This window comes from Mastigoproctus giganteus, chromosome 4 (assembly GCF_048544385.1).
Source record: "Mastigoproctus giganteus isolate SK-2022 chromosome 4, ASM4854438v1, whole genome shotgun sequence".
Taxonomy (NCBI): domain Eukaryota; kingdom Metazoa; phylum Arthropoda; class Arachnida; order Uropygi; family Thelyphonidae; genus Mastigoproctus; species Mastigoproctus giganteus.
This window is the reverse complement of record NC_143578.1, coordinates 64327327-64350708: the sequence shown is the minus strand read 5'-3', so window position 1 is coordinate 64350708 and position 23382 is coordinate 64327327. Positions and strand designations below refer to the sequence as shown.

At 37.9% G+C, this 23382-nt stretch overlaps 1 protein-coding gene across 1 annotated transcript in view; it reads left to right on the top strand.

The window, feature by feature from the left end:
- The window catches only part of LOC150086797 (uncharacterized), a 66650-nt gene that overhangs the window by 25799 nt on the left and 17469 nt on the right, over positions 1 to 23382 (top strand). The window contains exon 4 of the mRNA XM_090371583.1: positions 10454 to 10568. Within this exon, the coding sequence (XP_090227709.1) occupies positions 10454 to 10568 (115 nt within the window). The remainder of the gene's footprint in view (positions 1 to 10453; positions 10569 to 23382) is intronic.

Below are 23382 nucleotides of genomic sequence, written 5' to 3'. Positions count from 1 at the left end.
AGGTATTGTTGAAAATATTGAAGAAAGCAGCACAGTGCCATTAACAGGGTTATACCATTAATCCATTTATTATACAAAATCTTCTGACAACAGGTGATATCTCAAAGGATATAATTGTTGGAATTATGCCAAATAAACCTGAGGAATATAGTTTACTTATCCCTTTTAAAGTTTTATATACTACAAATTACCCTGTAGGTGTCTAAATTACTGATATTGCAATTTACAGAACCCCAGTCTTCCTTGGTAAGAATATCCTTTTGTGTCTCCTAGCTAATATTCCTTTTTACACCTTTTCCAAACAAATCTACTCCCTTCTTAAAATGAAGTTTCCAAATCTGTATCCAGTATCCCAGATGCAGCCTAGCAGCTACCTTTTGCCATCAGGGACAACGAGGTGATTATCTCTACCACCTCTTTGTCCCTGTGCAGGGCCGCCCACAAGCATGTTCAACCGGTTCGTCAAACAGTGCCCCATTCTCAAATGGTCTAAATAATAATATCATCTGCATCTTTTCTGCATTTCTATCAACAAGCCTACCGCCGTCTTACCCACATTATCATCACTCCAAGAGTGCTTGCACTAGTCAACTTGAAAATTGCCAGAAGTAGAACGTATACTTTATTCTCAATGTGTATGTTTCGTTTGATATCGAACATAGGACGTTATTTAAAAATGTAATTTTTATGTTGTACTCACTTTCAATAATAGCTGTATTGTTTGTGTGATGCGGGTGATTAGGCCCCGAGTGCCAAGCGATAGTGACAAGCGATTTTTCTCTGCGACTCATAAAGTGATCTTTGAAAGTGATATAGTTCTATTTTTTGTTGTGCGATTTTCTTCTGTTTTGTTCACTTAAAGCGGTTCTTCACTTAAAAAGTCTTACGTAAGAACCCAGAAAGGGAATCTACCTTTCTTTTTTTGTATTTATATTAAATACTCACACTCTACTAACCTTAATAACCGCTTGGTCACTGGTGGCACCGCTCCTGCCTCCACGTGGCGGGGCCGGTAATCTGGGAGAAGAAAGACCTTCTCCCAGGGCTAAAAGGAGTAAAAATGGACACTCATGATTTCCCACGATTAGAGCCAAAGAGCTCTCAACATGACAGCCACGAAACTGATCATGACTTCTCATTGTCGAAAAGACAAAAAAAGGATGCAAACAAACAGGAATCTCCAGCTTTCCTGATTATTCATTCTCTGTCTTCACAACCTGTCAGCAAGCTCTCTCCTTTCATCATACAACGATGCCTTGTAAATGCAGCAGCATCTCCAAAAATGGTGAAACGTCTTCAGTCTGGCGACTTGCTAATAGAGACCTCTCACCCGAGACACTCCGACCTCCTGTTAAAACTTACATCTTTAAGTGGAATTCCAATTCAAGTCACTCCACATAACACCCTGAATTCTTCCAAGGGAGTGATCAGTGAATGGGACCTATTGAACGTTTCCGAGGAAGAAATAATCCAGGAACTAAAGGATCAAAATGTCACTCAGGCCAAGAGAATTATGATACGAAAAGACGGCACCTTAGTCCCAACACGTAGCATAATTTTAACCTTTAGTTCACCGAACCTACCATCCTCAGTGAAAGCAGGCGCAGGCTATTTAAACTGTCGTGTTCGGCCCTTTATCCCAAACCCTCTGAGATGCTACAAATGTCAGAAATTTGGCCATTCCCAGACAGCATGCCGTGGAGATTCAACATGTCCAAACTGCGGTTGCAAAACTCATACTCAATCGGAATGCAAGGCTCAAACTCCACAGTGTCCCAATTGCAAGGGCAATCACCCAGCTTACTCCAAAGATTGCGATCTCTGGAAGTTAGGAAAAAAAATACAGAAATACAAGACTGAAAATAAAGTATCTTTTCAAGAAGCTAGAAGACAAGTAAAATTAAGTATTCCAAAAACCACTTACGCTTCGGCTACCCATAGTTTCAAATCAGTAGCATGTCAGACAGAAGTGTCAGTCTCTCCCAACAAATCGATCGCCGAGTGGGCTCGATTAGTACTAACAGCTCAACCTACATCTGAATCACAGTTAGTGGACCAAAGTAATAATACACCACTCACAGTTCCAACTCAAAACGTAACCCACAGTACAATGACAGAAAAATTGCATAAATCAGATCCTGTGGAGGTGAAACAACCAACAAGCATGGATACTGATGATATGCCAAACCAAGAGGATTTTCTTGAATTGCATGCAGATGGAGATATGGAGGATAAAAACGATTCAGGACGCCCTAATTTTCCCAAGAAAGAAAAATCTAAATCCGACCGTTTCAAACAACCCACACATAAAAAGCAGACAGATTCATCTTCCTCTTACAAAACCAAATAATGGAACATGTTATCCAATGGAATTGTAGAGGTCTTCGCAGTAACTTAGATGATATACACGAATTAATTCATCACTATAATCCTCTTGCAATGTGCTTACAAGAAACTAATTTGACATCTCTGGTCTCAGTTTCAATCAAAAATTACACTGTATTCAGACAGGACAGGGCTGACTCCAATAACCCTCATGGAGGAGTAGCGATACTCGTGAACTCAAGCATCCCCGCCAGACGTATTCCATTACAAACATCCTTAGAAGCCATTGCCACCCGTGTTGTTAATGGTATTACTCTAACATTGGTTTCCATTTATCTTCCGCCTAGTCATCAATATACTATCCAGGAACTTGAAAATCTTGTTATACAGTTACCATCACCGTTTTGTTTACTAGGAGACTTTAATGCACATCACCCATTATGGGGTTCCCCCACCTCAGACAGACGAGGTAAGCTTATCGAAATGCTGATTGATAGGCAGAATTTAACATTATTGAATACTGGGTCTCCTACATATGTGCACCTCCCTACGGGCTCAACATCTGCCATAGACCTTTCCATCTGTTCCCCAATCCTTTTTCCAAGTATAGATTGGATATCTCTAAGTGATCCTTATAGCAGTGACCACTTTCCGTTAATCTGCAAAATTCAAACATCCTATTCCGTTCCAACAGAAAGTCCAATTAAATGGAAATTTTCAAAGGCTGACTGGACAAAATATAGATCGCACATCTCATTTGACAACGATATCATTCAGTCCGGTTCCATCAATAGCGTTACTGAGCATATCACAAATCAAATGCTGACAGCTGCATCCGTCGCAGTTCCTCAATATCAAGCAAGTAATAGACGAAAAATAAATTACTGGTGGAATGAAGATTGCAATAATGCAAAAAAAGAGAAAAACAAAGCATGGAATCTTTTCCGCAAATATCCTACCACCTCCAATCTTATTAACTATAAATGGCTCAGAGCTAAAGCACGCTATGTCAGACGCCAAGCAAGAAAAGAAACTTGGATTAAATTCGCCACATCAGTTAATAAAAATACCGATATCAGATTAATCTGGAGAAAAATAAAATGTTTGAACAATAAATTTCCACCTCTATCCACCCCGCTACTAAACTGGAATGGACAAGAACTCTCTAATCCCACAGAAATATCAAATGCACTGGGAATTGTATTTTCTCAGTTGTCTTCCTGTAATGCTTATGAACAATCATTCCAAAACCGCAAAACAGTTGCAGAGAAAACCAGACTGAATTACACTGACAATTCTGCTTTATCCTATAATCAACCATTTACCATGTTTGAACTACAGCAATCTCTTACAAACTCAAGAAACAGTGCTGCTGGCCCTGATGGGATATATTATGTAATGCTCCGAAATCTAGATCAAAGATCACTGTCTTCGCTGCTCATATTTTATAATCGAATTTTTTCTGAACATACCCTCCCAAGCTCCTGGAGTCATTCATATGTACTACCGATTGCAAAACCCAGTAAAGATCATTCTGCTCCTCAAAATTACAGACCGATATCCCTTACCAGCTGTCTCAGCAAAACTCTCGAGAAAATGATACATTGCCGTCTCACTTGGTTCCTTGAGTCTCAAAACTTGATAAATAACAACCAGTTCGGTTTCCGGAAAAACCGATCCTCACTAGATCTCATGATCAAAGCCGAGTCAAATATCAGAAATGCTTTCATCAAAAAGGAACATCTCGTCATGGTCTGTCTTGACGTTGAGAAAGCATTTGACACTACGTGGCATTTTGGCATCTTAAAGGATCTTCATTCTCTTGGCCTGAGAGGTAATTTACCATATTTTATCCAAAATTTCCTTCAACGGAGATCATTTCAAGTTCACTATCGGGGAACCCTCTCTAAAATCTTTATCCAAGAAGAAGGAATTCCACAAGGGTCCGTTCTCAGCGCTACCTTGTTTGCAATGAGAATGAATCATATAACTGATCTCATTCCGAAAACTGTGGACTCATACCTTTTCGCAGATGATCTCTCAATTTCTTGTCATTCTCAAAACATGCATTACATTGAACGCCAACTTCAAATATCAATGAATCGCATCCTGACATGGATGACACAAAATGGTTATAGACTGTCCAGCCAGAAATCTACTGCCATTCACTTCTGCTCCAGACGCAATATGCATCCGGACCCCGAGCTGCATTTGAATAACCATCCGCTTCCCATAACTAATTGTATTCGTCTACTAGGATTGTTTTTTGACAATAAGTTAAATTTCCAAAAGCACATTGAACATCTCCGGACTACTTGTCAAAAAAAACTAAACATACTCAGAGTCTTATCAGCCACAACATGGGGAGCAGATCGTTACAGCCTGCTTCACTTATATAGAACCATAATCAGATCACGACTGGACTACGGTGCACCTGTCTTTGACTCGGCTAGGGAGAGTGCTTTATCTCGCCTCAACCCTATTCAACATTCAGCTCTCAGAACAGCACTAGGTGCGTTCAGAACATCTCCAGTGCAAAGTTTGTATGTTGAAGCTCATGAACCTCCCCTAAATATCAGGAGAAAGATGTTGCTGCTGAACTATGCAACCAAGATCCAAAGCCAAATGACCCATCCTAATTGGTCAATACTTTATAATCCACATTTTACGACCTTGTATAGAAACAAACCACAGTCAGTTCGGCCTGCTGGTATTAGGCTAAAACATCTAGCAGAAGATTGGGATATTCACTTTAATAAAATCTTACAAGATCCTATAGACCCCAACCCTCCATGGTCTGTCATCATGCCATCTTGTGACAATTATTTCCAACAATGGGGTAAACACTCCCTATCAGATATAAATATCAAAAAGCTACACATAGCGCATACTCAATGTTATCCCGACTTCATTAAAATTTATACGGATGGATCAAAGTCTGAGAGTGGAACGGGCGCAGCAGTAGTACTCCCCGATACTATCATTTCTCTATCTCTCCCAAATGAGTGCAGTAGTTACACTACTGAATTATATGCCATAAAGCTTGCTATAGAACACATTTCCCATATGTCAATTCAAAAGAGCTTAATATACACAGACTCGCAGAGTTCCTTATTAGCCTTGCAAAACAACTCTCCGTCTAATCACCCTCTAATAACGCTCATCAGAACAGAGTTGATACGTCTGAGAGAGCATCAACAAAAGGTTATTTTCTGCTGGATACCTGGCCATACTGGAATACCAGGAAATGAAACTGCAGATGATGCTGCCAAACATCCATCGAGAGCAGCCCCAACGAATTCATTAGTACCGTTCATAGATTATACAATTAAGATCCGAAGTATATGTAATGGTCGATGGACTCTGCAATGGCAAGCGCAAATTCATAATAAACTTTTTCAAATTAAACCTGTACCAAAATTATGGGCTTCCAGCCCCATTGCAAACAGACAAGAAGAAGTAATTCTGGCCAGAGCCAGAATAGGCCATACTCATTTAACTCATCTGTTCCTCCTGTCAGGGAATGACCCTCCTCAGTGTAACCATTGCCATACACCACTCACAGTCAAACACATACTTCTGAAATGTACTCTATATAATAATGCTCGATTAGTGTCATTCATTTCTCTGGCAAGCTTAAAGGAACCTTTGTCACTTAGCCATATCATAGGCGAAAAATCAAATCTCACAGAATTCTTCTCCTTCTTAAAACAAATAGGACTGTACAGCCATTTCTAACTGTCTCTACATGAAACAACACAGGCAGTATGAATCACTTTTCTAAGTGCAATATGGCCTAAGTAGCCATTGCACTTAAAACCCCATCAACAACAACAACAACAACAGCGGGTGATTATTGGTTCCTGTTATTATTTATTCATGTTCCTATTTTTAAGAGATCACGGCATTAATATTGTTTAACAATAATAACAATATTGTTAATGTATTAAATAATATTTGTATTTAAAATTTTTGTTCAGTATAATATAAAATTATTTAATTATTTCATAGTTACTGTAAAATTTGAAAAAGTAAAAAATTAAAAAAGAATTATTACAAAAACACCCTGTATAAGTTTTGCACAGTACCCAGGGGCCCACAAGTAATTCTTGAACAGGATCGCACAAATTTTGGGGCCGGCCCTTCCCTGCTAGCAAAGTTCCTGCATATCATTCACAGAACTACATGAGCTGTTCTAGCAACTTGGTCGGGAAAACCAGAGAAATTAAAATCTCTTGAAGTATTTGTGGAATGCCTTAGAATTTACGCCGACCGGGCTAGCCGAGTGGGTAAAGTACCTGCCCGGCAACCCAAAGGTCGCGGGTTCGATTCCCGCCTCGGGCTTGGATCAAAGTACTGCAAAAACCTTGGGAGGTGCAATATGGCCACAGAAGCCGATGCGCCAACAACTACCAAATCAACCTTAGAATTTACAGGAGGGAAAAGTGAGGACTAGACATTGTAGAATTTAAAAGAGCACGTTAAAATTTAATTGCTAAGAATTTTAAACAATAAACATCAGAAATATTTTTGATGTATTATGTTTATGTGCTGTTTGTATTCACTGCTTTTTAAATTTGTCTTTTTAGATTTAATACTGTAATCAGTGGGCAGTTGTTTATATTGTAGTACAATATATATATAGTACTCTACTATGTTGGGTAATAAGTAATGATTGGTAAGATAAACAGCTTTTTATATTTCATCAAAAAAATTCCTTCTGTTTAATGTTATTAATTTTCATAAACCCAACATAATCGTAATAAACATCACTCACTGTATTCATTAATAATATTGATGCAGGTGTTTCAAGTTTGGTGTCTTAGTTTTCTTAGTTAAAGAAAATAAATTATCTTTATTGTTGGTAAGTACTGTACAATTAGTAGGAACAATAATACTCATCATGGCAACATGGGCAGGAATTACTTAGACAATCCAAATAAATTAAGCAGATGTACTGAAAAGTGGCATCTGAGGTTTAATATTGATAAATGCAAGGTTATTGTATTTAGGTAGCACCACACTCAAGGTATTTGAAAATGAAAAAGACCTGGGGGTAATTAACAGTTCAAACAGGCTGCTAGAACCAATGGGGATCTGTCAGTTGTTTTGTATAGGAACTTTGATAGCAGGAACAAAGTGGTGATTAACCCAGTGTATAAGGCAGTTATTAGTCTGAATCTGGGGTATGCAGGTTTGGAAACTTCATTTTAGGAAGGACGTAGATCTGTTTGTAAAGGGTGTAGAGAAGAGCAGTACAATTATTTGGGGAACACCAAAGGATATACTTACCAAGAAACACTGGGTTTCTGTAAATTGCAATCTGTGGAAACAAGATATTTGTGCAGTGACCTATTTGAAGTCTATAAAGCTTTAAAATGGCTAAGTAAACCAAATGCTGATAGCATCTTTATTCTTTCTCAAGACCACACACACACACATACAAATTTAAATTGAAAATGGATGATTACAGAATAGATGCACAAAAATTTACATTCAGCCAAAGAATCGCTGATTGTTAGAATAAACTTACACCTAATGTGGAAGTTGATAGTTTTAAATAAATTTAAAGGTGTGGATACATTTTTGGAAGTAACAGGCAAATGAAGTGTAAATTTTATTTTATTTTTTTCTTTACTTGTGCTGTATAAAATTTGCTTACTTGTATCATGTGTGAAATTTTGCCTTTAGCCAACTGGTGGTTGATTGCTGGAACAAACTTCCATCTGTTGTTGTGGAAGTTGACAGCTTAAATAAATTCAAGGCAGAACTAGACAAACATTTGGAGTGAATGGATGGGTTGAAACTGGAAGACTTCTTGTTTTTTTTTTTTTTTTTTTTTTTTTTTTTGGCTGATGCTATATAAGCTTGCTTTCTTGTATCATATGCCTCTGCTAATGCTAATGTTGCCAATACTAATACCACTTTGATTAGTACAGTAATTTTATGATCTATGAATGCCATTCATTGCTGAAAAATAGTTAATAAATCTTGGATGATTTTCTTATATAATAAATTAATAGGAGGATATATGCCAAAAATAAATTTTCTCAAACTTTGTTATATTATTGTTGAGACATCCTTTCTTTAATGTGCATACATTGCACTTTATTTTAGATATACAATACATGGTATTGAATCAAAAAAAAGGTGAAATACAGTATTTTGTTTTCAGTGATAGACAAAGTGATACCACTGGCTTGGTGTGGCTTCATTACAAAATCCAGCAGTGGTCTGGCCCAAGGTTTCTGGCTATGAGGGTTTTTATTATACAGGCTGGCCTCGATTGATGCATCCCGCGAGCGCACCGCACAAAACGGAAACGCGTTAATTGAATATAATAATCAATAGGAAAAATTATAATTGGTCCTTGACCTTTTGGAATGTCCATAAAGAATTTTAAAAATACCTTTTAAATAACTTTTTAACTGTATATAATGTAAAAGGTAATGAAAATAATTATGGAATTAACTGTTTATTGCATAAAACAGCGGTTCCCAAACTGTGTGCCATGGAATATTTTAAATTTTTGAGGGAAACAGCGATATTTGGCATCTGTCAGACACCGCTCGAACTATTAGCTCGAGGTAGTTCACAGTTTCAACATTTCTTATTAAGTTGTTTGGACCTAACTACTTAATAAACGGAACTGTTAGGTATTTATTTTGGTCTAGGTGCGCCGTGAAAAAAATTACTGAGACACTAAGGGCGCTGTGAACCTCTGACATAAAATACACAATGAAGAAATGACTGTTGTGGAAATATTTGAACAGTGTTGACTTTCTCTTTTCATCAATCAATTTCTGATAGCCGACAACAATCTTCTCCAGGCCCAGGCGAAATAAATATCGAAGAGAACCTTTTGGTTGAGGTTCTCTGCGATACGGCGCCTCCGTAGCCAGGTGGGAAGGAGCAGCAGTGCATAGCACATGCTTCTTGATTAGACCGGTGTTCGAGCTCATGACCACCAAATACGGAGGATGCGGAAAGGTCAGGGAATGACCACCGCATATCCCGGAGCAATATGGCCTTAGTTGCTAATGCTCCTAAAAACCAAAAACAACAACAACTCTGCAATATGAAAGATTTCATCTAGTTCTTTTACCGTTATCTCCTTCGCAGTAACATTTTCATCTGGCTCATTTAAAAAAATTTGAATTTTTAAATGCAAGTCTGCATTGACTTTATTAGTGGGAGACAAACAAGTAACACGTCTTCTTCTGATGGTTGGTGGAACACACTGGGGTAGGCAGCAGGCAAATGTTTGTTTATTGCCTGTCCAACTTGCGATTCAAATCTTTTTCAACTATTGCATTAAAAAAAAAAAGATTGCGTTACTAGAAATTTGCATCGTGTAAAGTGAAAAGCGGTACAATTTTTTTCAAATAGCAGTAACTGAAAAACACGTTAATCAAACTCGTGTTATGTGAGGCCTGGCTGTACTTATTTTAAATTTATTTCTTGAAGTTTAAGTTTCATGGTTTTAATTGTGATACACCTATGCTGTGAATTGAGCCAGAATGCTGTTTCATTCACATGTTTTGTACGGTAAATCTAAACTGGCATGAATTGGCAAATTCCTGCTAGTTTAATTAAAATTCATGTATAATTCATGCTAGTTTAATTTAAGCCAGTTTAATTAATGTCAAAATCTGAGTTTGTACAGGTAAACAGGACATGTTCATCCTGCCAAGTGATCATGTTGAGTGCATGATCACTTGGCAGGATTGGGCAATTTTTTTTCTCCCCCCCTACTTTATCTACATGATTAGCTTATTATTTATTAAATGTATTATTTTATTCATACATTTGTTCTTTTATTCCTTTTGACTGTGGTTAAAATTTGGAAATGAAAAATTGTTCAGTGAAGTCCAGACATGACAAAATTGCTTTGTTAATGTTCCATTTAAAAAAAAAAAAAAAAGCAAAGCTATTTATTATGTCTTTCATTGTACAATGAGTTAGTTGAGTAAAGAAATTGACAAAAAAAGTACATGGCCGCTACTGACGTGTATCCTGTACTTCTCAGATATTTCCAGTAGGAGTAATTAAATTTTATTTACTCACAAAACCATGTTTATTTATCTTATTACTATATTATTAAAAGAGAGATCAATTAATCTCTTAGCAACTACACAGCAGCAGAAAGAAAAGGGAACAGGAACTGTAAATACTGCATTAATTATTGGAATCAGTGCTGGCATGATGTTCTTGGTGATATTTCTTGGAATTAAATTCATGCAGTAAGTTCTATTTCTAACATCATATCATTGAAATTATTTTACAATTTTTTATACACTTCCCTACTGTTAATATCTGGACATCTGCATAACTACAAATAACCTTTATGTACATGAAAACTAAACAGAGACTAGAGGAAAATTTTATTTACAAGAAAATTAACCGAAAAGTGGCATCTGAGGTTTAATATTGATAAATGCAAGGTTATTGTATTTGCGTAGCACCAAACTCAAGGTATTTAACAAGGAAAAAGACATAAAGGCTAAAGGTTTCAGCACATGCTGAAACCTTTAACCTTTATGACAGCCTCTAGTCTCCATGGAATACTCTTTACCAGATTTTTGTAAACATATTCTGATATTTTCTGCCATTCAGCCTTTAAAGTGATGGCAACCATTTCAGCTGTGTTTTTGGCAGCTTCTTACGCACACCCAACAATTCAGTTCTTTCCAAAGGCCTTCTATTTGATTGAAGCCAGGGCTTTGGGCTGACCAGTCCAACTTTTCAAATCTCATTTTCTCAAACCAGTCCAACACAACACAAGCAGTATGGTATAGAGCATTATTCTGTTGATGCAGGTGTGGCCCTTCCCCACAAGTAACACACTATTATCAGTTACGTCTAGATAGACCTCAGCATTCATGGTCTGTCCAAAACAATCAATGGTCCCAGGCCAAACCATGAAAAGCAGCCTCTGACCATCACACTGCCTTTGACAACCTTCATTGTAGTTACAATACAGTCCAGGCTTTCTCTGGGCATCCACCACAGCCAGACATGACAGTCATACTGGTGTACCATACCTCATCGCTCTAAAGCACAATTTTTCATTGGCCATAGACCAATTCTAGGTAAGGTCTAGCATCTAGACCTTACCGATCTAGCATCTGCCATTAGTTGGGGTGATTAATGGCTTGTGAACAGCCACATGGCCATGGTAACTCGTGTCATGCAGCAATTCTGTGCACTGTAATGGGGTTGACATGTTCCAGTCGTCTCACTGAGGGCTTGTGTTTGTGCTGTGACAATGTTGACCTGGTTCCATGTGGACAATTCTTTGCATGGCTTTCCTGTCAACTTTAGAGGTTCCTAAAGGTCTAGATAGTTTTGGCAACAGTCCACTTCCATTTGCAGATCACATTGTCATTCATCAACCTAGGGACCTTCACTGCCAGTGAAATTTCATGATAATGAGGTGCCACATAAGACACAATTGTTTATGTGGCAGGGGCGCCTCTGTAGCCAGGTGGGCAGGATCAGCAGTGTGTAGCACACGCTTCTTGATTAGACCAGGGTTCGGGCCCCTGACCACCAAATACGGAGGATGCGGAAAGGTCAGGAAACGACCACCGCATATCCCCGGAGCAATATGGCCTTAGTTGCTAATGCTCCTAAAATCCAAATAACAACAGTTTATGTGGCACCCCATTATCGCTCTGTACTTGAAGTCTCTGAACTTCGTTGATTGTGACAACTTGCATTTGCTATTGTACTATCTCCTTGAATGTCTACGAGCATATTTATAGTTATGTCTGGTGTGGTACTTGGGTAAAGACTGGTGACTGTGAACAGAGAGATATTCAGATATTAATGGTAGGACAGTGTGTATACTGTTATTTATTTTTTATCTAGTAGATAATTGTTTGGATTAATTTATATTAATAAAAACATTTAAACTCCATGTTGTTTTCTTGCATTTCATTATGTAAATCATAGGAAAAAGCCTTCTGTTTTGATTGTAATTCTGTTATTCTTCAGAGTTGACCCATCCAGCAACTGAACAACTTAAGTGGTACTTGACAATCAGGAAAGTCACAATGTCATAAACTAAAATAAGTAGCAGGTCTTGTGATAATAGTTATGCTTAAATTTCAGCATTTTGAATTTTAAAGGATGCTATCACTTGGATATTTTTTAGTTGATTGTTTATACATGTAATGTCAGTCTGCAGTGAACACTTAGCAGAAACTATAGTTAACTCTGTAGCTTGATACCAAAAATATTTGCTGTCAAGTAGTAGCTGAGAACTATTGGCAACCTATGGCTCTTATGCCACGGGTGCAATGGCACCACAAGATGATTTGGTGTAATCACTGTAAAAAGGCATTGCCACAAAGACAGATAGACTTCATTAGTGTCCAGCTTAATTTCAGAGTGAATCTCTATGTATTTCAAACACCCCACCGTCTGTAGCACTGCCCACCACACATGCATAATTTTTGCAAAATAATGGCAGATAGTTTCCTTATACATAGATGCTCTGATTTTAAAAATTGACCGCTGGCATCATTCTGTCTTATTTCTTATGAGATATTTAGCCTTAGTGAGAGTAAAGCAACTTTCTACTTGCTTAACATATTGATCCTCTTTCCTCTTGCTCTACTTCAGAGGTCTACTATTTATTTTTTGCTTCAGATATCTGTATATCTAATCTCCTTTTTCCTATTCTTTCTTTATGTCCATATCTTGACGAGTTAGCTTTACTTACCTTTAATTTTACATTTGTTAGTCCAAGTTATATTTATTTTATTTATTTTTTTTTATTTTCTCATTTGTAATATGGTTTTTCTATCACTTCCATCTTTGGTTCCGTTTATTTTTCTTAAAAACACTCATTTCTGGAGATTCTAGTTATTACAGTAGAATCTTTTTAATACGTGGGGTCAAAATTTGCATGGTTGGTAATAACAAGGTTGTAAAAAGTGTCAAAACTGTATATTTTGGGGGGTTAGGGATGTATAACAAGAATTAAGAAATAATTACAGAAATAAATGAAATAAAAAAATAAAATAAATTAGTAAAAATAATTTATTTAAAAAAAATAAAAACCATAACAAAAGTGTCTTGTCTAACAATAATAAGAATAATATTTTATTTTATTTTTATTTATTTATTTATAAGATAAAACTAAGAGAAATGAAATAATCTAAATTCATTTTCACAGCTTTTTGTTTTATGTGTAGTCTTAATTACAGCACGGCCATCAAATGCAATAGTTGCTTCTTTATCAATGTTACTGCGGACTAACACATTCTCTATTTGTTCAACCCATTTTGGGATTCTTTTTTAGAAGGCAGAGTGAGTGTCTTTTCACTTTCATTACTAGTAAAAATAAAAATAAAAAAACTCAGTTTTGCTTGGTACTCAGCAGCTCTTCTGATATTGGTGTTGCTGTGGTAGCAACTACAAAAATCACCAAGAATATCTTTATAGTTATATCCTAATATCTAAATATTTCCTGTTTAAACAGTAATGTTCTTTCTTTGTTATTGATTTCTATCATTCTAAGATATTAATGAACACTCCTAGCTGAAGGTTCAAAAAAAGATATTTGAAGGGTTTTTTTTTTTATCTTCATGTGCTCAAACAATTTCATTACATACCCTTATATTTTCCATCTGATATTTTTGCCTACAGTTTCTTAGCCAATTAAACTTTCTTCCAATCTAATTCTGAAAGCTATTGCATATCATCCTTTCTTGCATATCATCCTTTACTTCTAGGTGAAATTAATTTATAATTATTATTTAAAAAAAAAAAAAGAAAAGAAAGAAATTTGATAGCTGTAGGCCCAAAGAGTTTACAAATTAATTGTGGCTTCAGATATGTTGAATTAATTATTATGGGCAGCCAGATTTTCAGCATCACAATTATTCACAATGGGCCTTTTGTGGTAGTTTTCTGGCTCAAACTTCAACCTCCTTATTCATGGCCATGCATATTGACCTCTGCAGCTCCAATGTATTTATCTCTTGGTTTCTGTGATACAGTTATTTTGACATCATATAAACCTAGTTATTCTGTTAATTCCACCTTCTTCATCATTTAATAGTCGTAAACAACAAAAAAGTGGAATTACCCTGTAATTCCACTTTTTTGTTGGCTTTCTATACCTATCTTGATGGTAAACTACAGGGTAACTTCAAAATATTTTTTAAATATAGTAATGGAGAAAAAATATTTGCTTCAGCATTTTGAAGTTTTTTTTTTTTTCCCTTTTTTGTTAGTTGTTGGCGCATTGGCTTCTGTGGCCATATTGCACCTCCCAAGGTTTTTTGCATTTTCTACTCTGATCCAAGCCCGAGGCGGGATTCGAATCCGTGACCTTTGGGTTGCCAGGCAGGCACTTTACCCACCCAGCTAGCCCGGTCAGCAAGTTTTTAGTTATACGGTGATGAAAATTAAGTTCTTTTTACTTGTTTTTAATGCTCACTTTTGCTGACAGAACAATCTAAATTTTTTTATAATGTGATTCATAAAGGGTATATCACTGTTCACCATACCCTTATATTTTCCTTGAACAGGTGAAGTTCCACTTCTCTTCAAAATGAAAAACGTCTCTTTATAGCAGTTCAGTTGTTGCACCAGTGCTTAAAGCTGTATTTACACTGTTAATGCAATTTCACAGTATAATACACTGAAAGGACACCGAAATTCACGTGATACCTGGTTTCTGGGCAATGCGACGTTGTCACTCCTCTCACTAGTGGAGGAACCCGCTGCTTGGCAGATTTATAGGTACACTGCGTCACTGCATTCACGTAGACGGTAATTCGATGTCAGTATGGATAAATGTCACGAGTCAACTGACTTTGAAAGAGGGATGATAGTGGATGCATGGGTCACTATCGTGGAGGTGGTACAGAAATTGCACTATTCCTGTTCGACAGTATCAAGATTTTATCAGGAATACGCCATTTCTGGAATAGCATGTCATCGTGGACAGTGCTGTGGGTGGAGAAAGGTGGTGGATGAACGTTGCTGTCGACATCTGTCTGCATTGTTTCAACCGGAGAGTGACAGTGGCACAAATCACTGCCGACTTCAGCAAGGGAGGAGCCAGAAATTTTTCCACCAAGACCATCAGGCGATCATTAGCCGACCTATCATCAGAGTTACATTGCTAACACCATGACACAGGACTTTACACCTCAACTGGGCAAAAGAACATTGGCACTGGACCTTGGATGATTGGAGATGGGTCTCCTGATCTGATGAGTCCAGTTTCCAGTTATTTTGAGTAGACAGGAGGATGTGTATTTGGTGGAAACCGCATGAAGCTGTGCACCCGTTGTGTCAACAAGGAACTGTTTAAGTAAGTGCAATGGTCTGGTAGTAATTAAGTAATGGTCTGTAGTGTATTCAACTGGCACACATTGGGACCTCTGGTACATCTCGACGCGCTGACCGGGCTAGCCAGGTGGGTAAAGTGCCTGCCTGGCAACCCGAAGGTCACGGTTTCGAATCCCGCCTCGGGCTTGGATCACAGTAAAATGCAAAAACTTTGGGAGGTGCATTATGGCCATAGAAGCTGATGTGCCAACAACTAACAAGAAAAAAAAACAAAAAAACAAACCCATCTAGATGCATCTCTGAATGGTCCAGGTTACATGTCCATCCATAGGGCAGTGGACTCTTCCAACAGGACAATGCACCTCCTCACAGAGCCATAGTGACTAGAAAATGGTTCGAAGAGCATTCTGCAGATTTTACCACCATGGAATGGCCTCCCCGTTCGCCAGACATGAACCCTGTGGAGTATTCCACAGCATCTTTGGGATGCTGTGGAATGCTCCACCGGAAAGGTCTGTTCGAACTTTGGATCCTACACCCAGGAATGCGACGGAATTATGGACAGTGGCACAGCAAGCATGGATGGAAATAACTGCAGAACGTTTTTGTGAACTAGTGAACTCAATGCCTATGTGACTGCTCTTATCTGGGTGAAAGGTGAGACTACCTGTTACTAGGTAGGTATCCCATGATTTCTGTCCACTGTGTTGCCATTTGTACACTTCCATTTCAGTGATATTTTTGGTTGTTGCATACTTTTTTTCTCTAACCATCCATCATATTAACTATACAAAATGCCCCTATATTATAGGAAAACAAGCATTGAGTTAGGATCTATGATGTGATTCATTGTACAAATTTGATTGTCATATTAGTTCTCTCCCTTGCTGCCTCCTGGAGGAAATCATTGAAGTTAGTCATTCACAGATGATAGTTCAACTGTCTTGAACAGAAAGTGAAAACGTAACAACAGCATCTATGAAACATCAATGAATTATGGCCTAATACTGAGATAAACCAAGGAGTCTAGTTGAATCCCTATCAACAAGAATTCACAATGATTTGTGCTAAAAGAGTTTACTAAAGGGGATTTTATATTACACATTAATAAAAAAAAATTTACTCAGTGAATATTTTGTCTGGTGTCTGTATGTTGGTTTGCTACAAACCTTGCACAAATAGCTACAGTTTCTTGAATAACCAACATCAATGCCTTAAATGATGATCTCCAGGTTATTATCCAGTGGGGAGAAGAAAACTGAGTTAACTTCAGTCCTACCGAAACCCAGTCCTGTTTTAATTCTTGCGAAAGAGTGTGTAATAGTCTCATGTTCTTCAACAACAATCAGATTTATAGGAAAAATTGTCTTCACTGGGTAAGGGGATAACTATGACTTCTAACCTTTTTTTGGTATAAGTACATCACAAATATTGCTTCCTCTGCATCGAAAAAAATTTGCTCTTTTTTATTCGCCTTCAGCGTTACTTTTTTTTTTTTAAACAGATCTTAACTACAAATCACAAATGTGGTATTCTATGAAATATTGTTCCCACCCACATCCGGAATGGTGCCTCCAAGAGTCAGGTTAATTAATGATCCCTCAATTAGAAATCCACTCCATTCCTTGGCACACAGACATTGTTTCTGTTGCATCACTTTTTGATGGATATTTCCACTGGCACTGTTCTAAATTACTATCTGTAAACGAAAACAGGACCGTGTTTTGAAGCGATTATGCCTTAAAAACCATAAAGCTTCTTCGTCTGAGCTGAAAAGAGAATGGGAAGAACATACAAGAGTATGTTCTTCCCATTCTGCAGTAACAATCAGAAGATGCCTTTTCAAAAATGGACTTGTAGCCAATCTTCCTAAGAAGAAGCCCCTCACACAAAAAAACGAAAAAAGCCCAATTAATTTGGTGTAATGAGCATGTCAAATGGACCCCAAGCAGTGGAAGTCAGTTATTTTCTCGGATGAGAAGAAATTCAACCTGTATGGCTCTGATGGAAGACAAACGATTCGCCATAGACGTGGTGAAGAATACCATCCAGACTGTATAGTCTACAGTGAAATTCCCTACCAGCCAAATGATATGGGGGTGCATTTCATATTGCGGTGTAGGTCACCTGCAGTTTATAAAAGGTTCTGTAAATGCCATTGGATGCCTGGCTATATTGGAAGGCCAACCATTAGAGACCATTTCAACTTGCCAAGTAACTGAATCTTTCAGGATGACTCTGCTCCTTGTCATCGGGCGAAAAGTGTAAGTAGGCACTTTAGTTACTTTAGCTTCATTTCTGCATTAGAGGTTCAACAGTAATGTGTTTACATTTGTTACAGGTGAAAAAATGGTTGGAAGAACGATCCATTACAACTGTTAGCTGGTCAGGAAACAGCTCGGACCTGAATCCTATAGAGAACTGTTGGCATCGTGTGGAATCTGCAATTGCCAGAAAGAACCCGAAGATCTTTCATGAACTTCAGGAAGCCATAATTTGTGTTTGGAACCGCAAACTATCAGTTGATTATCTTCAGAAATTGATCTTGTCAATGCCTCGACGGTGTGCTGCTGTCATCAGGGCAAGAGGCGGTTCAACTAAATATTAGTTTGCACCTGATGAACTTTTCATTTTGTTTTCCATTTAAAATGATAAACTGAAGCAACTGAAGCAAATTGAGGGCTTCTGATAACATTTCAGCCATAATTGTTGTGTTTACCAAAACTGTTGTATAAAAGGTTGCAAAAGCTAATTTTGGAATATTTTGAGAGCACTTGTCAAATATTACTTAGCTTTGCCTTAACTATTAATAAATATCTTTTGTTTATATTTCTATTTGTGATGCTAGTCATTAATGTAACATACCATCACAAAAAAGGGTTAGAAATGTGAAATTCCTAGGTGATGTAAATGCCATTGGATTATATGTGACTCAAGGCTATGATGACCAGATGCTTGCAACTGGGGCAAAATTAGTTTTAAATCTTAAAATCTGGGATGATGAGGACTTCACTGTGTTTAAGTAACATGTGCTATAAAAATGAAATGAAAATATCTATGAAAGAGAAATTTTTTTTAATATATCATTAAAATAATTATATTAATATATTTGAGGAAAAACTAAGCAGTACTGTAATAAATCAGAAACTTGAGACACCTGATTTATTTTATTGAATGCTACCTTGTCATGTCAGTATTCATCGAGGTGGTTTCATCCCTCTGAACTGACATTGACAAGACAGGGTGGCATTCTAAATGCATACTTAATGTGGTGTCAAAAAAGGTAAAGTGCAGCCATTATCAACCCACTGCAGGATGGAAGCCTCCTCAACAATTCATGCTGAGGGAAATGGACAGTAATCTGCCACACTGGTCCAGTGCGGGTTGGCAAATCGACCGTATTCAGCAGTCAGGGGCTTGAACCACTGTCTTACTCAAAGAGCGTGTGCTACTGCACTCCCACTCCTGACCACTCGGCTACGGTGTGTTGAAACTATATTTCAGGAAAGTAAATTTTCCAAGAAAATATAAATAGTTTTTAGTAGATTATAAATTTCAAAATTATTTAAATTAAATTATAGATTATTCTCAAATAAAAATAGTACTTAGTACTATTTTTACCTATAGTACTTAGTACTGTGCTTGGGATGGAGGTTGAGAAGATGAAAGAAGATATTTGTTGACATTAGACTTGAACTTCTGTAGACTGTAATTTTCAGGAAATATGTATGAAGGAAGTTTGTTCCAGAAAACGTCAGTTGAATAAATAAACGAGGAAGATGAAAAGTTGGTTCTGTGAGTTTCAAGTTGGACAGTAAATGGATGTTGGCTGGTGGCGGCACATGTTTGGACTGTTTTGAAAGAGAGAGCAGGAATTATAGAAGCCAATTCAGAAGAACAGTGCCCATGGAAGCATCTGTAGAAAAGGCATGCAGCAGAAACAGCATGTCTATGAGACAGCGAGTGGAGAGACTCTGTTAGAGAGGAGTCATTAATTAACCTAATTGTTCTATTCTGAATGGAATCTAGAAGCCTGAGAGAGGTTTTGGGGGCACTGCCCCAGATGTGGGAACAATATTCCATGGTAGGGCGGATTTGCAATTTATACACAGTTAACAGCTGTTTGGAAGAAAAGTAATGCTGAGAGCGAAAGAGAAAACCAAATTTTTTAGGTGCAGAGGAAGCAATATTTGTAATGTGCTTGTGCCAAGAGAGATTAGAAGTCAGGGTAATCCCCAAAAGAGATATATCATTTTGCCTAGAAATTGGAGTGTCACCAAAGATAAGCATAGGAGCAGAAGAATCCTTTTTGCGAGATATAAGACAAGACTGAGTTTTAGAAGGATTGAAATCAACTAAGTTGTCTTTGCCCCACTGGAGAACTATCTGGAGATCGGCATTTAAGGAATTGGTAGCGGATATTCAAGAAGTTGAAATTGATTGAGCAGGGCAAGATCAAAATGGAAGGTGGAATGCAGCGTGCTATCATCGGCAAAACTATGGATAGGATTTCCAGTCAATGGAAGGTCATTAATATACAAGAGGAAAAGAGTGGTGGGAAAAAACTAAACCTTGGGGGACACCAGCATTAGTGGAAAAGTTAGAAGACAGAGAGCCATCTACTGTTACCCTCAGTGAGCAATCAGAGACAAAACTTGATAACCATTTTCAAAAACAGTTGGCAAACCATAAGATGGAAGCTTGTTTAGGAGACCTTTAGGCCAAACAGGATCGAAAGCCTTTGAGATATCGAGCAACTGCTTGTGTTTCCCCGAACTTTTCCATTGAATTTGTCCATGAATGGATAATATAAGCGAGAATATCACCACTGGATCGACACTGATGGAATCCATACTGGCGATCATTGATCAGACGGAAGATTTCTAGGTAGTTTAAGAGTTGGCGGTTGATTGATTTCTCTATTACTTTAGAAAGAGTAGAACGAATTGCAGTGGGGCGATAATTTGATGGGAGGGATTTGTCGCCCTTTTTAGGAACTGGCTGGATATGAGCAAATTTCCAATTAGAAGAAAAAACACCTTTGGAATAAGAAAGTGAAAAAAGGCAGCAAAGAAAAGGAGTAAGTTCAGGAGCACAGGTTTTGAGAACAAGTGGAGAAATATCATCAGGACCTGGAGCTTTCTTAGCATCAAGATTTGTCAAAATCCTTCTGACATCCTTTTAATGGAAGACCACAGGAGGCATTGAATGGAGTGTGTTGGGAATGGTGGGAGGTGTTCTACCAAGATCATTGGCACAGAAGTTGGAAGAAAAATGGGATGCTAACAGGTCGGCTTTATCCTTGGCTGAAGTAACAACAGAACCATCTGGTTTTGACAGAGGTGGGAGCAGAGATGGGCAAAAGTTGTGGCCAATAGTTTTGGCAAGAGACCAGAATGCTTGGCTACCATTAGGGCAAGAAGCAAGTTTTCTACTCTTAGATCTTCAAAAAGGCCTCTAAGGTTGGGAAAGTTCATGTTCACAATATTAAATTAATACACCAACTGTTTAAATTAACATAGTTTAATATTTACAAAAATAATGGATATTATAAAATCTATTTACAATGACTGACTTACTGTACATTATAATAAAATAAAATACAATAAAATAAAAGTAAAAAGTTAAAATACAATAAAATACTTAAAAGCGTTAAAACTGTGCAATTGTAGCTTATGGGGGTGCCTGCCTCTTTTCTCAACAACACAGCACATTAAGCAACACATCCTTAAGTATCAGGTTCACGGCACACGTGGTTAACCAGGCGCATGAGCAGTATATTCTTCATGTGTACCGGAAGTGGCTCGGGGGGCGTGGAGGGCAGAAATGCTCATCTTTTGCGAGGGTTACAGCCTCGAAAATTTAATATTGTGAACATTTCTATTGTGTTCACAATTTAATATCGTGAACGTTTCTACTCTTAGCCTGTTCAAAATCTAGTTTGGACTGATTAATAACTGCTTTACAATTGTTGCGAGCTTTGGTGTAGGCAGAAAATGAATCTGAAGATTTGAAAACAAGCCAATTACGATATGCAACATTCTTCTCTTGAACAGCCTTAGCACATTTATTGGAAAACCAAGGTTTAGATAAAGGACGAGGTTATAAAGTGGAGTGTGGAATAAAGGATTCCATTCCTACAAGAATAATTTCACTGACACAATCTGAGCAAACGTTGATCAGAAGTTTTGAAACAGTAATCCGACCAAGGAAAAAAAGAAAAGAAATTCGCAGGTCATCCCATTTTGCATTCTTGTAATGCCAATACAAGGTTGGGAATAGCAATTAGATAAAGGCTCCATTGGAGAAGAGACGATCACCAAGTTGTGATCTGAAGTCCCTAAAGGACCACTCACTTTGACTTAGAAGGGTTGTTTGTGAGAAAAAGATCAAGTGTGTTGGCTGCATGATTAGGATTGTCCGGTATTCTTGTAGTTAAATGAACAATCTGTGCAAGGTCATTAGTAATCGCAAAAGCCTCAGCATCTCGACCAGCTGGTTCGATGTGACTAGAAAATGGAAGCCAGCTGGAGTTGTTTGTTTGTTATTTGGCTTTTAGGAGCATTAGCAACTAAGGCCATATTGCCCCGGGGATATGTAGTGGTCATTCTCTGACCTTTCCGCATCCTCCGTATTTGGTGGTGACGGGCTCGAACCCCGGTCTAATCAAGAAGCGTATGTTACGCACTGCTGCTCCTTCCCACCTGGCTACAGAGGCGCCGCTGGAGTTGTAAACATTAAAATCACCAAGGAAAATTACCTCACTGTTAGGAAAGTTGGACTGGAGAAAGTCAAGTTGCAAAGAGAGGAAATCAAAGAGCTGCAAGTGATTAGTGGAGTTTGGAGAACGGTAGAGACAACAGATGAATTTGACACAGTGAGGTGTAGAGAGATTTTAAGCCAGAGAAGGTCGAAACAAGGAGTTTCCAAATTACCAAGTCTCTGGTGGAATATCAGAATGGACATATGCACAGGTACCACCTTTGAGGCGAAAGGAATCATACAGCGAATAATTTGGGCAACTGAGATGAGCAGTAGTTGAATCAACCGATAACTGAGATTCTGTCAGAAAAAGTACATGGAGTTTGGCAGACTGCAAGTCGAAATGGACATCATTGAGATTAGAATTAAGACCACGTATATTTGTGAAATGAACTAGGAAGTGTTTGGGAGGTTTAGATCTTTTTGCAGATAAGCTTACTCTATTAGTTTGGCAATTCATGGTGTATTCGATGGTAAGAAAAAGTCGGGGGGGGGGACATGCTGTATGAAATAATGAAATTTTTGGATATGGTGTATACATGATAAGAATATACTCAGATCCTTGACATAACATGGCCTCGACAATGCTCCCTGCATACACACTATTCGGACTCCCTCCAATCACTATCTAGCAGAGTAGAGGTAGCAAGATTATACACTAGCTGATCCAGAAGCCTCCTAAAGAGTTACCAATTGGTTCGGTCCGGTGTACTAACTAGTGGCCGGCCTGCGAATACCGTTTTAGAGCTGTACTCTCAAAATGTAAGGAAGATTGGATCTCGCCTTGATGTTCATCATAACCTCAAAAGTCATCAGTCATACTGCATAATGGAAGAGATGGGGAAGGGTTGACCGGAATTTAGCTCTGGAGACTAAACATGGGTTCCACCACTTCAAGCCTCCAATAAACAAAGTGGTGGTATTTCACCGTTTGATGAGAGTCAATACCACCTAGTATTGCATGGTAACATAGAGGGTGGC